This window comes from Vitis riparia, chromosome 19, assembly GCF_004353265.1.
Source record: "Vitis riparia cultivar Riparia Gloire de Montpellier isolate 1030 chromosome 19, EGFV_Vit.rip_1.0, whole genome shotgun sequence".
Lineage (NCBI taxonomy): Eukaryota > Viridiplantae > Streptophyta > Magnoliopsida > Vitales > Vitaceae > Vitis > Vitis riparia.
Genome location: NC_048449.1, coordinates 5,890,693 through 5,902,872, shown reverse-complemented (window position 1 = coordinate 5,902,872; position 12,180 = coordinate 5,890,693). Strand labels below are relative to the sequence as shown.

The following is a 12,180-nucleotide window of genomic DNA, read 5'->3' as shown; positions in this document are numbered from 1 at the left end:
ATTAATTAATTAACTTGATAGTGTAGGATAAAAATGATAATGAGAATAATAATAATGATAATAATAATGATGATGATGATGATGATGAAAGGGTACAAGGGGAATTTTGGTATGAAGGTGGTGAAGAGATGGAGACAAGACGTGTGGATGTTTTGGTGAAGTAGGAAGGCAAAGGCAATTCGAAAAAAGGAGAGAGAGACGTAAACGTAGACTCCTTCATTTCTTCTTTCCATCTCTTCATTATCTCAATCTCCTTTCTCTCTCTACTTTTTTTTTTGCTCTTTTCCGGCCAGTCTGCCACCTTTTTCCGGCCAACTAATCGCTATTAATTCCAATCTTTGATTATAAATTTCCATTCCATTAATTCAAAAAAATTTCATTTTTTTTTTAATTTCTTGATTGTTTTTGTTATGTTTTTGAGTGGAATTCAATTATTTGTTCCATATAGAGCAGCAAAAATTTAAAGCTTTGAAATTTGTTGTTTTCTCAAGCTATTCGGTGGAAATTGAGGGCGAAACGCGACGGAATCGAAGCGGTTTGTTTCGTTTTGTTTTGTTTTGATTGGAGTCAGTTGGTTCGTTTTGGGGCTTTTCTGAATTTTTTTTGGATTTTTATGAGGATGGAGAAACTTGTGACTTGAGATTGCTAATTGGGGCTGTTTCTTTTTGTGGGTTTCTCAAAGAAACAGCCTGGGGTTATGATAAGAGGTCTAGGGTTTGGAGAATCACAAGTTTTCCATTTCCTTCTGGGTGTGCTTGTTTATCTCTTTCTCTGCGTTTTGGGGATGAGGAATAATGATGGCCCTAAGCCTCATTCGGGTCGGACCAACGGGTTCATTCCCACTTCGTTTCGGGCGATTTCGGGTTATTTGAGGATCGTGTCGTCCGGTGCTTCCACTGTTGCGTCGACGGTGCGTTCGGCAGCGTCTTCAATTGTGGATAGAGATGATGATGCCAACCATGATCAGGTACTGGGTTTCCCAACATTCAAAACTGTTAAATATGGTGTAATTTTTTTATTTTTTATTTAGAAAATAAAACATTTTTAATTTTTAGTTGGTTCCTAAACATCATATGTTGTTTCATGATGGGAAATTGTGATTTCTGTGCGTTTGGAGAGTGTAAAACGTTCTAATATTCTGAATTTATTCAGTCCATTTCGTGGTTTGTGTAACACCAATTTGTTGCTGGCATGATTGATGCCTGCGACGTGGTATAATTTTAATTGCAATTTCAGAGATATTGAGGATTCTAGAGTACCAGTTGATTCATTTGTAAATTTATGGATAAATCTGTAATTTGTTGCTCCCACGAATTGTGAATCTGACACACTTTTGAGTGGGATTAGGGCGTTTTTGAAGATTTAGTTGTGATGCCGAATTGAAATGTTTATCTGAAACTTGATATATTATTGTCTGTCTGATGGTTTTATAGAGATTTGTTGGAGGAAAAGCAATTGAATTGTTTAATTAGGAACCTATCAAAAAAATTGAATTGTTTAATTAGGAGTAAACATGTTCAGTAAGATTAGGTATGTCATGAAGACAGTTCTGAGTTGGGGGGTGGAGAATTGTAAGTGGCAAGCCACCCCAATTTTAGAAATTTTAACTGTGGATTTCTTTCATGCAAGATTGAGAACATGAAAGTACAATGCTCGCATGTTGTTTAATGAAAAATAAGGGGCATGGAAATTTCAGTTATGTGATTGTAATCATCTCATGCAAAGTTGTAAAAATGTTTTTAAATGATTGGTCGTGAGATCTTTAGAAGGAAATTACATTTATGATAGTGCTCATTTGTGGTTTGTGGATTGGAATCCTTAAAGGGAAATTAAATTAATGAAACAGCTCATGTTTGGATTATAGCAATACATTTTTGCATGTCTGATTTGAGTTAATATTCTTCTTTAGTGATCCTTCATGTGTGGAAAATTAATATTCTTCTTTATTGCTCCTAACCAGGAAATCTATAAATAATGGTTGGATTTTGTATGTTACATGGGTCAAAGGGATATTGTGCTATAAAGGTCTAAGTCACCTGAATTTTAAGAATGAATATTTTGCATGCACAATTTTTTATAGGAAAACTGAAAATGTGAAAATTTTATCAAGAAAATACATTTTCAATCAAGTTCCATTATCGGAAAATACGATCATTTGATTTGATCAAGCCAATCTAAGTGGGTACAGCAGGTTGGAGGGCTACTGTTGCAAATAATGAAAAGATAATATTTTGGCTAAGGTGGTAATGCATGTTATGGTTATTAATTTCAGCTTGTGATCCTTCTTTGGCCTTATTATTGGGAGGAACATAATCCACTCCATGTGCCATATCAGCAATATGGTGGAGTTGTTAAGGATCTACTTTATTAGATCTCTTAGAGGGACCTACCCCAGTTTGGCGTTTCTCAGCAGTTTGGTTGTGTTATTAACGGTTCACTCTTTTATATTTGTAAGGGACTCATCATGTGGCGTGATCAAGCAATCCGACAATTTGGAGTTGTCAGTTGTTGGGTTGAGTGAGGTGGATTTGTAGGAGTCGCCATGTGGTTTGACCAAAAATAATTTAAGATTGGCGGCTATCAGCTTTATACTCTTAGATTTTGAGAAGACTTCTCATGGTTAAAGATTGGTTTTAGCTGTTTGTTGAATTATGGCTGGCCAACCATATATTTGTAATATGACTTAACATGTGTCTGGTCCTGCAAAATGAAGAATTTGTGCCTTCTCAGCAGCAGTTTGGATTAAGTTGTAAATGACCCATTATATATATTGTATTTGTAAGAGGATTTATCACGTGCTTTGATTCCATGATTGGACAATATGGGGTCCTCTTTTGATAGGTGGACAAAAAATATATAGAAAGCAATGTCTAACAAAAATAGGCTGCATCCATGGTGTATAGGAAGTATGTAAGGAGCACTGGAAGTCAAAAGGACAAAGGAAACCAAACCACAGTAGGGACAAAATTATGGGGTTATTAGATGTTTGGTCCAGTAGTTTAAGTTCTTTTTTGTAAAAGGATTTTCAGTGCATTTTGATCCATAATCAGAAATTTTAGAGATTATCAGTTTTTTAATTAAATATTAAAGATCTACAGTGTTGGAATTGTACAAGAAAATAAGATACACTTTTCTATCTAGCAAATTGATGATTGGTTGATATTCAGCATAGGCTACATATTGATTAAGCTTTAACATTTTCAGTTCGTTACATTAAGTTACAGAAGTTAACTTTGCTAGATTATTGTGTCAGTGTTTCTCATCAATGCAGTTGGTTTTTAATTTCAAAGTTTTTCCCCTTTAGTTTATTTCGAAGGATTGTGGTTGACATTGCTCCTTGTTCAGGTTTCTTACTGGATTTAATCCTCATGTCATCATTATAATCATTCTAATCTTAATCAGCGACAACATGATCGTTACTATAATTATCTATTTTATTACCATAAATATTTGGCAAAATATTTTTGTCAAGTCTAATGATTTGAGTTTTGGATGAGTGCTTTGTAATTTGTAATTCTATCATCTTCATTATGAAACCATAATCAAACACATGACAATTCGTACCACAATATCCAATCTGTATTCTGATTATTTCAAGGTCAGATCCTTGGATGCTATCTTGCTGCTCCCTCTGCACGGTGCACTATTTTAATTAGATTGTGAAGTGTAATTATTCACCTTTAAAGTCTCAACCTTGCTTGTTGCTGTTGGCCTTTTGTGCACTTTTCAAGCTTGCTATGCTTAATCTTTGAATATGTTGCTGCTTTATTCTTGTAATATGAGTAGGGTTTAAAGAAAGCAAACATAAAAATGCCAACAGATCTTGACTTGAGTTAGATTGTATAACTTCATGAATTGGGCTAGCTTGTATATAGACGATTGTGCTACATTAAATGTAGGCTTTGTAAACTGGCTGAGCTTGAAGTAAGGAGAGGGAGATTGTTTTTTTGTTTTCTCTTTTCCTTTATGCTTGCCTGTTATGGCGCTTTTTTATACATTGTGTATACCTTGTGGCACCTTTTTCTGGTGCTTTCTATTATCAAAAAAAGAAAAAAATGCAGATGTTGATTTGAGTGAGAAGGCATAATGTTGGATGCTTTCTTGTAACATTTGATGCATCTTGGGCCTTTTGAAGGTGCAAAATGACCAACTCTGTGACAGTGCTTCTAAGATATTGTTTAACAGATGTAAATCTGAATTGTGGTTTTATATGCACTATTTGGTTCATGTTTTGAAAGATTTGATGCAGATAGACTAAAAGTGATATATGCGTAAATATGAGTATGATTTTCAGATGATCATTAAATGTGTGAAGTTGTTCTAAATTGAGGATTATGGGCTTGGATCTATTTGTCGTTTTTGAAGTGATCTGTGTAGAGGTTGTTTGTATCATTACTGATAAGAGGAAATTTTGTGATGCATTGTTAATCATAAACCAAATCTAAATTCTTGGGAAATAAGAGATGTTCCTTAGACCGCTTCATTATAATTTGAAACTATTTGAAGTGGTTCTTGTGATCGTCATAATGTGAAGTGAACTTAGAATCAAGTAAAAGAGTTCCATAATTAATGCACACGCCTCCTCCATATGCACCCTGTTTACGGTTGTGATAGATGCAACATCCCTCGTGTCACCTTTACATGCCATAAGTAAAGGAGGTGTTAAGGAAGCTATTTCTTAACACCTTTTGCTAAAAAATTCTATTTCTGATTTTAAGGAAACTAAAAGTATCTGGTTTGGGAACTGATTTATATCAACCTACATTGAGACAATCTATTGATTACCTAGAATTTTTCCCTTTCATTGCTCTTTGTGTCATTTTATTGATTTCTTTTGACTTGGTTATTTTGTCCTGGGTGTGTAATAAAGTTGTACAATTTTATACTTTCTGTTTGCTGCATGCTTAAGTCAAGATTCAGACTTACATATATTATTTTTCTGTTGTGACAAACTTATCAAAAACAGATTTAGCTGGAATGACAAGTGATAAATTTGTTGACTGTGGTCCTTGTTTCACAGTTTTTATTGGATTTATGCTACTTCCTTTCTCTAGTTCATTAAGTACATGTTTAATAATATTTTTCTTATTTGAAGTGCTTCAATTTTAAAGCTGGGAGTGAAGGTGATGCATTTCATATTTTCAATTAGACAATGGACTACTTTCTCATGCTAATTACTAATTCATGTTGGATAGATTCTTTTTCATTTAGAGTTCTTCCGTTTTAAAGCTGATAGTGGTGGTTATTACCTTTTTTGTATTTTCTTTTATGAAATAAAGGTGCAATGGGCTGGGTTTGACAAGTTAGAATGTGATGGAAACATCAATCGGCAAGTTCTCTTGCTTGGATATCGATCTGGATTCCAGGTCTGGGATGTTGAAGAAGCAGATAATGTGCGTGATCTAGTGTCCAGACATGATGGTCCTGTTTCATTTTTGCAAATGCTACCAAACCCAGTTGCATCAAAGGGATCCAAAGACAAGTTTGCAGACAGCCGCCCATTACTGGTAGTTTGTTCAGATGGATCTCTTTCTGGAGGTGGTAACATACAGGATGGATTTGGCACTCCTTACAAGGAGGGCATCCCAAATAGCCATGATACAGTGAATGGCAGTGCTATGCCTACTGTAGTTCGTTTTTATTCCTTGAAATCTCAGTCTTTCGTGCATTTTCTGAAGTTCAGGTCAGTAGTTTATTCTGTAAGATGCAGCTCCCGAGTGGTTGCTATTTCTCAAGCAGCTCAGGTATGTTCACGTTATACATATCTCAATATCCCATATTTATTGCCTGCTCAGAGTGTGAGAAGTGGGTTCTATATATTGCAGATACACTGTTTTGATGTTGCAACATTGGAGAGGGAATATACTATTCTCACAAATCCGATAGTAACTGGTTCTCTTAGCTCAGGGAGTATAGGCTATGGACCTCTTGCAGTGGGTCCCAGGTGGCTGGCTTATAGTGGCAGTCCTGTTGTAGTCTCAAATTATGGGCGCGTTAGTCCTCAACATTTAACAACTTCTGGAAGTTTCTCTGGTTCTGCTTCAAATGGGAGTCTGGTTGCACACTATGCGAAAGCATCGAGCAAGCAACTTGCAGCTGGAATTGTGTCCTTAGGAGACATTGGATATAAGAAGCTGTCCAGATACTGCTCTGAGCTCCTACCTGATTCCAATAATTTGCCACATTCTGGGAGTCCTGGTCCTGGGTGGAAGGGAAATGGAGCTGTCAATGCCCATTTTCCAGATGCAGACAATGTTGGAATGGTATATATTGTTTTGCTCAAGTCTGGTTTTACACATAATACTGAAAACAACTATTTTGCATGCTGCATTTCATTTTTTTTTCTTCTAATACATGTTTTAGATTTCTCTTAGGTGGTGTTTGTTTTTTTACTTAATTCTAAATAGAACTTTAATGCTTAATAGTATTAAGTATTAGGTTGTTTATTTTTATAATATTTTGAAAATTAAAAAGTAAGGAAAAATCAACATTTTGCTTTTTCCATCTAGAAAAGGCCAAATATTTTGGCTTTTTCTATTCAGCAAAAAGTTTATAATGAGTCATGAAAAAGTAAAAAAACAAAATACCTAAAGTCTGAAAGCAAATTGCTTTCAATAAAAAGCTAAAAAAACAAACACCCTCATAGTTTTACCTTAATTTTCCTTGGAATACATGATTTTATGTCCCAAATTTTTTACTGTCTGGTGAGTGTTATTAGTTTTCACGACTTATCTTTCATTTGAATCAAATACATCCTTGAGGAGGCAAAAGTTTTGCATTTGTAAACAAGCCTCTGCTTCTGTGCCAATAATGCTCTTTTGGTTTCCCAAATCTCAGGGGCATCTAATGAATGCTTTTTCCGTCTTAATGTTCATCTTCTCTCCCATTCTAGTTCCACTCACTGTTTCCTTTGATTTAACAGGTTATTGTCAGAGATATTGTCACTAAATCTGTTATTACTCAGTTTAAAGCACATAAAAGTCCTATTTCAGCATTATGCTTTGATCCTAGTGGGACCCTTTTGGTGACAGCCTCGGTTCAGGGTCACAACATAAATGTCTTCCGAATAATGCCCGGGGTAGCTGGAAGTTCATCTGGATCAGATACTTGTGCATCTTATGCACATCTTTACAGGCTGCAACGTGGTTTCACAAATGCAGTAAGGGCAATATATTTGTTTAATCCTTTCTTATTTACTGGTCACTGTTAGCATGGAGCACTACTATGACATTGTTAATTTTTGGTTATATTTCAGGTCATACAGGACATCAGTTTCAGTGATGACAGCAATTGGATTATGATAAGCTCCTCAAGGGGGACAAGCCATCTGTTTGCTATATCCCCTTCGGGAGGATCAGTAAATCTTCAGCCTTCAGACTCTTCTCCTACTGCTAAAAATAGTGGATTGGGTGTACCAACTAAGCCAGCTGTTCGCTGGCCACCTAATTCTGGGCTACAAATGCTTAGTCAACAAAACTTTTGTGCATCTGGTCCCCCGGTTACTCTTTCTGTTGTTAGCAGAATAAGAAGTGGAAATAATGGATGGAGAGGCACTGTAACTGGTGCTGCAGCAGCTGCAGCAGCTGCAACCGGAAGGATGAGTTCCCTTTCTGGGGCTATTGCTTCGTCTTTCCACAACTGCAAAGCTAATGATTTATTTTCCAATAGCAGCTCCTTGAAGGAAAAATACCACCTTCTGGTTTTCTCTCCTTCCGGTTGTGTAATACAATATGCTTTGCGAATTTCAACTGGAATAGATTCTACCACTGTTGTTTCTGGGTTGTCCACTGGATATGAATCAACTCCTGATGGTGATGCGAGATTAGTGGTTGAGGCTGTCCAGAAATGGAATGTTTGTCAAAAACAACATCGAAGAGAGCGTGAAGATAATACTGACATATATGGTGAAAATGGAAATACAGATAGCAGCAAAATATTTCCTGAAGGAATTAAAAAGGAAAATGCTTTCCACCCAGAGACTAGGAGTGGAGTTTCAAAAAGTAAGATCAGTCCTGAGGAAAGGCATCATTTGTATATTTCAGAAGCAGAACTGCAGATGCATCAAGCTCAAAACCCATTGTGGGCAAAACCTGAGGTATTTAAATGTTATGCAGGAAACTTGAAAAAGATATTTGTTTACTGATCATTCAGCTTTCTTGTTAAAGTTATAACATGCACTTTGTTCCTGTAAACTGCTTGCCAGATATACTTCCAGACGATGATGGTTGATGGATTGGAAGAAAATGTTTTGGGAGGGGAAATTGAGGTCGAAAGGTTTCCAACACGCATGATTGAAGCAAGGTCAAAAGATCTAGTTCCAGTTTTTGACTATCTTCAAACTCCCAAATTTCAAAAAGCAAGGTGTGCTGAAGTTCTATTTGTCCATTTATTTTGCTGATGGACCTAAGTGTTGCTTCTTTTGAATGCACTTGTTCATTTGTTGGAAATAGTTTGGATACTTGATCTCGCTTCATATTATTGTTCAGAGAAATGGCTGATATTGCCATTTTCTTGTCCTATCTATCAACATTTTCTTGTTTAATGTGCACACGAAATATTTTGGCATTGTTTTCTTCTTTTATGCTTTGCTAATTGCTGTTTTGGTGCACGACTTCAACAGTGAGAACTTTGTACTCATGTTTTTGAATTACAATTTCTTATTCAGGGTTCCTGTTTTAGATAGTAATATAAATGGGCATCTACTTCATCATAAGTCTGGACCATCTGAAAATGGCAGGCTATCTCGCAGGAGCAGCTCTGGCTCTCTTGACTTAGTAGCTGATGGTGGTGTAGCAGTAGCTGAACATCCCACTGGTATCGAAGAAACTGGTTGGAACGGTCTTCGGATGCCAGAAACAGACAAGGGCTTTGTAAATAGCAATGACAGGCCTAAAACAAAGACGCTCGAGACTGTAAATAATAGAGAGAGCTTTAAGATGGAGGCTCAACACAAGTTTGTAAATAATAACAAAGATGGCCTGAACGTGGAGAATCAATTAGAAGATGCGGATGATGAGTTTGATTAGAGGTAACCATTTTGATTACTTTTTAGGAGTGCCAGTGTTTACTTGTTCTACGTATGATTCACCTTTTGATTTTCTTTCTTTTCCTTCATAATTTGAAATGCATATTTCATTTAATAACGTGTTTGCATGCAGTATCATTGATTTAACTTTACTTCTTTTTTCACATTTTTTCAGGTGTGCAGAAATTCTTTTATTCTCCAGGGAGGTTAATTAACGGTGTCATGGTGGAAATTGTAAAGAGTGAGGCATAGGTGGGGTTGACTGGAAACTGAAATTATGGGATACTAAGTTGCTGGGGTTTTCATGTTCTGTTGACTATGTAAATAACAGACTTAACAGACTTCAGAATATGTTCCGAATAATCAGTTGTATTATGTAAATAATAGCATGACTTTATAAACCCTTGGTTGCTTAGTCTTTTATTCCATTAATTTAATTTTATTTGTTCCCATTCTTATCTTTCTTTATTTTTTTATTTTTTTACCTGAACACAAGCAGTTGCATTTTCTTGTGAATGCCAACATTTTTCTGTGTAGAATTAGGGACAAAAAAATTCATGGTTTATTTTTATTTTTTTATTTTTTAATTTTTGAAGCAACATTTGACGTTATGAGACATTAACTTGCGGACATCATCCAAGGCATCCTTTGAGACCTCCAGCTCATCCTTGGCCTTCATAGATGTCCTCCTCATCTATGAAGGGGGTGGTATTCCAAGGGGTATGGGTTTGAGTTATGAAAAACCGTAAGGAAATTGTGGGTGATTGTCAACATTGGAGTCTCATTTATTTAGGATAATGGAAAGAGGGTTAAGTTTTGGAAATATAAGTAATGTGGTAATGAGTCATCTTGTGTCTTTTTTTCCCTCTTTATATGCCTTAACTAACTTAAAGGAGGAGTGGATGGTAGATTTGTGGAATCAGTCTAATCTTAGTGGCTGGTGCACTCGTAGCTTCTCTAGACATCTAAATGATTGAGAGATTTAAATTGTGAAGTGTTTTGCGGTGAATGGGGGAGGAGAAAATAAGGTGATTTGATTGGAGACAAAGTGTTATTCCTTCTCTATGAAGTACCTTCATGCTTGCTTAGAAACTGGTAATTCAACCACTTGACCAAAAGTAGTTGTTTGGAACTCTTAAATTCGACTTAAGTTGAGTTTTTTTGCTTGAGAGTTATCGTGAAATAAGGTTTTGACGTTAGATCAATTCTGGAGGAGAGAGTAGTCCATGGCTAATAGATGCTTTATTTGTCATATTTAGGAGGACTCGATTAACCACATTATATGACAATGTGGTATAGTAATTAGATCTCTGTGATAGCTTTTGTTCTCTCACTTTGGTGTATCCTTGGTGTTATCTTCGTTAGTAAGAGAGACTTTGTTAGGTTGGTATAGCTTCTTTGTTAGAACGAAATTGAAAAAAGTGTAGGAAGTAGCTCATTTGTGCTTTTTTTTTTTAGACAATTTGGAAGGAGAGAAATAGAAGATTGTATGAAAAGAAGGAGGTCTCCATCCTAAAACTAAAAAAATTGTTCCTTTGTAACATGTTCTCTAGGACCAAGTTGTACATAGTTGAAGACCTAATGTCTTTGCGTGATTTTATTGATTGGTTGGGTTGTCACTTGGGGATGACAATAAGACGGGTTCGGGATGACTTACCCTTATCCTAACCTCGACCTATTTAATTTTTTTTCTATTTAAAATTTTTCAAAATTTTATTTTTAAAATTTTGAATTTTATTATAAATTAATATAATTTATAAATATATAAATATTATAAATATTTATATTTTATTTTTATGAGAACTAATATTTTATACATGTTAAACAAGTTGAAAATAAAAAAAAATTGATTAAAATAGTTTTTTTTATTTAACATTATATATAATTGAGATAGGACAAAGTCATATCTGAATCTATCTCTGGTATTAAAAAATTTCTTAAAGCTGCACTGAACTCATTTATCTTTAACCCAAACATTCTTATTAGGAGTGAATATTCGAAAAAACCTGTCCCATTGTTATTATTATTCTCAATAAAGAAAAGAGTAGTTTCTTGTTTTCCTTCTTGTTATTTGTTAGCCATCTTTGACAAACATTATATACGTTTTGTGTACTTTGGTGCACTATTTTTAACTTTTTTTTAATGCATTCTTGTTTACAAGGTTATCATGATCACCACTTTAAATGTCTCCCAAACATCATCAATAATGAGGGGGTTCTTTTGGTCATGTTTACTTCCATGTTTGATCTTTGACCAATTTGTGCTTGGATCCTTTTCAAGTTAGAGTCCTTGGGCACAAGGATCCATGTGATAATCCTATAATGTTGGTTTGAAGAAGAATCCTTGAGCTTCTTGTTCAAATATCATCCCACAAGCCTTCCCTTTGTTATCACATGTTTGTAGGGAGATTTTAGCTGCAAGTGCTCTTGTATTTGGATGCAACCAAATTTCCTTTTTCTTTTTTTTCTTACAAGTTGTCCACAATGGTGTCTTTGTCCTAATGAAGATGACAAATTCAGATTTCAGCTATAAGCATGTCTTGAAATGTTCTTTTTTCTTCTCTCCTACAACAAAAAGCCCATGTTCTATATCATATTTTTGGAAATGAAAATTAATGTGATTCAGAGTTTAGGATCAAGGTGACTCACATTTAGTCTTGGCAATTTGTCTTCAAAGAGTTTTTTTGAAGGCTAAATTCTTAGACATTCTATCTCATACCATAATGTCAAAAGACTGTGTACCAAATAAACACCCTCCACCTTATCCTACTTCTTTGGTTAGGTAATTTTCCTTCTGACCTTAAACTCGGATTGCCTATCTATCCAACTAATTAATCATTTATCAGATCCATGCATTTGACTCAACTTTTTGGTAGAATAGAAGCCAGAGGTTTGAATTTCTTGGTTAATTACTATTTAAGTATATATGAAGGGAATAATTTTATACTTTATACTTCTCACATGAACTATGAAAGTTGAAATTCCAAAAAGTTCCATTTCTTTTTTAATTGGTGTATGATTCTATGGGGAATTACAAGTGGTCTTTTCTTTTGTCTATTGTTGTAGTCTTGTACTCAAGTTGAACTATGAAAGAGTATTATTACATACCAACTCTTGTACTAAAGTATTATTAGGAGAGCTCTAACATGTCAGAAA

General features: G+C 35.0%; 1 protein-coding gene across 3 annotated transcripts; it reads left to right on the top strand.

Moving 5' to 3' along the window:
* Positions 1-196: 196 nt before the first annotated feature.
* Positions 197-9,477, top strand: LOC117908777 (autophagy-related protein 18f). 3 transcript variants are annotated; one of them, XM_034822508.1, is made up of 8 exons: positions 197-967; positions 5,280-5,744; positions 5,826-6,263; positions 6,923-7,159; positions 7,256-8,095; positions 8,204-8,361; positions 8,750-9,028; positions 9,201-9,477. In XM_034822508.1, exons 1-7 carry the CDS (start codon positions 698-700, stop codon positions 9,024-9,026), a joined length of 2,685 nt encoding a protein of 894 aa, XP_034678399.1. In that variant the 5' UTR covers positions 197-697; the 3' UTR covers positions 9,027-9,028; positions 9,201-9,477. The 3 variants fall into 3 exon arrangements, with proteins under 3 accessions (XP_034678399.1, XP_034678398.1, XP_034678397.1); XM_034822507.1 differs by having other exon boundaries at positions 8,738-9,028; XM_034822506.1 differs by having other exon boundaries at positions 8,666-9,028.
* The last annotated feature ends 2,703 nt before the right edge of the window (positions 9,478-12,180 follow it).

Excerpts from the sequence above, each read along its gene's own strand:
- LOC117908777 (XM_034822506.1), top strand. The coding sequence starts at position 698 with ATGATAAGAGGTCTAGGGTTTGGAGAATCACAAGTTTTCCATTTCCTT. Across the intron at positions 8,096-8,203 it reads CATTGTGGGCAAAACCTGAG|ATATACTTCCAGACGATGAT; the intron begins GTATTTAAATGT and ends ACTGCTTGCCAG. Across the intron at positions 8,362-8,665 it reads CCCAAATTTCAAAAAGCAAG|GGTTCCTGTTTTAGATAGTA; the intron begins GTGTGCTGAAGT and ends TTTCTTATTCAG.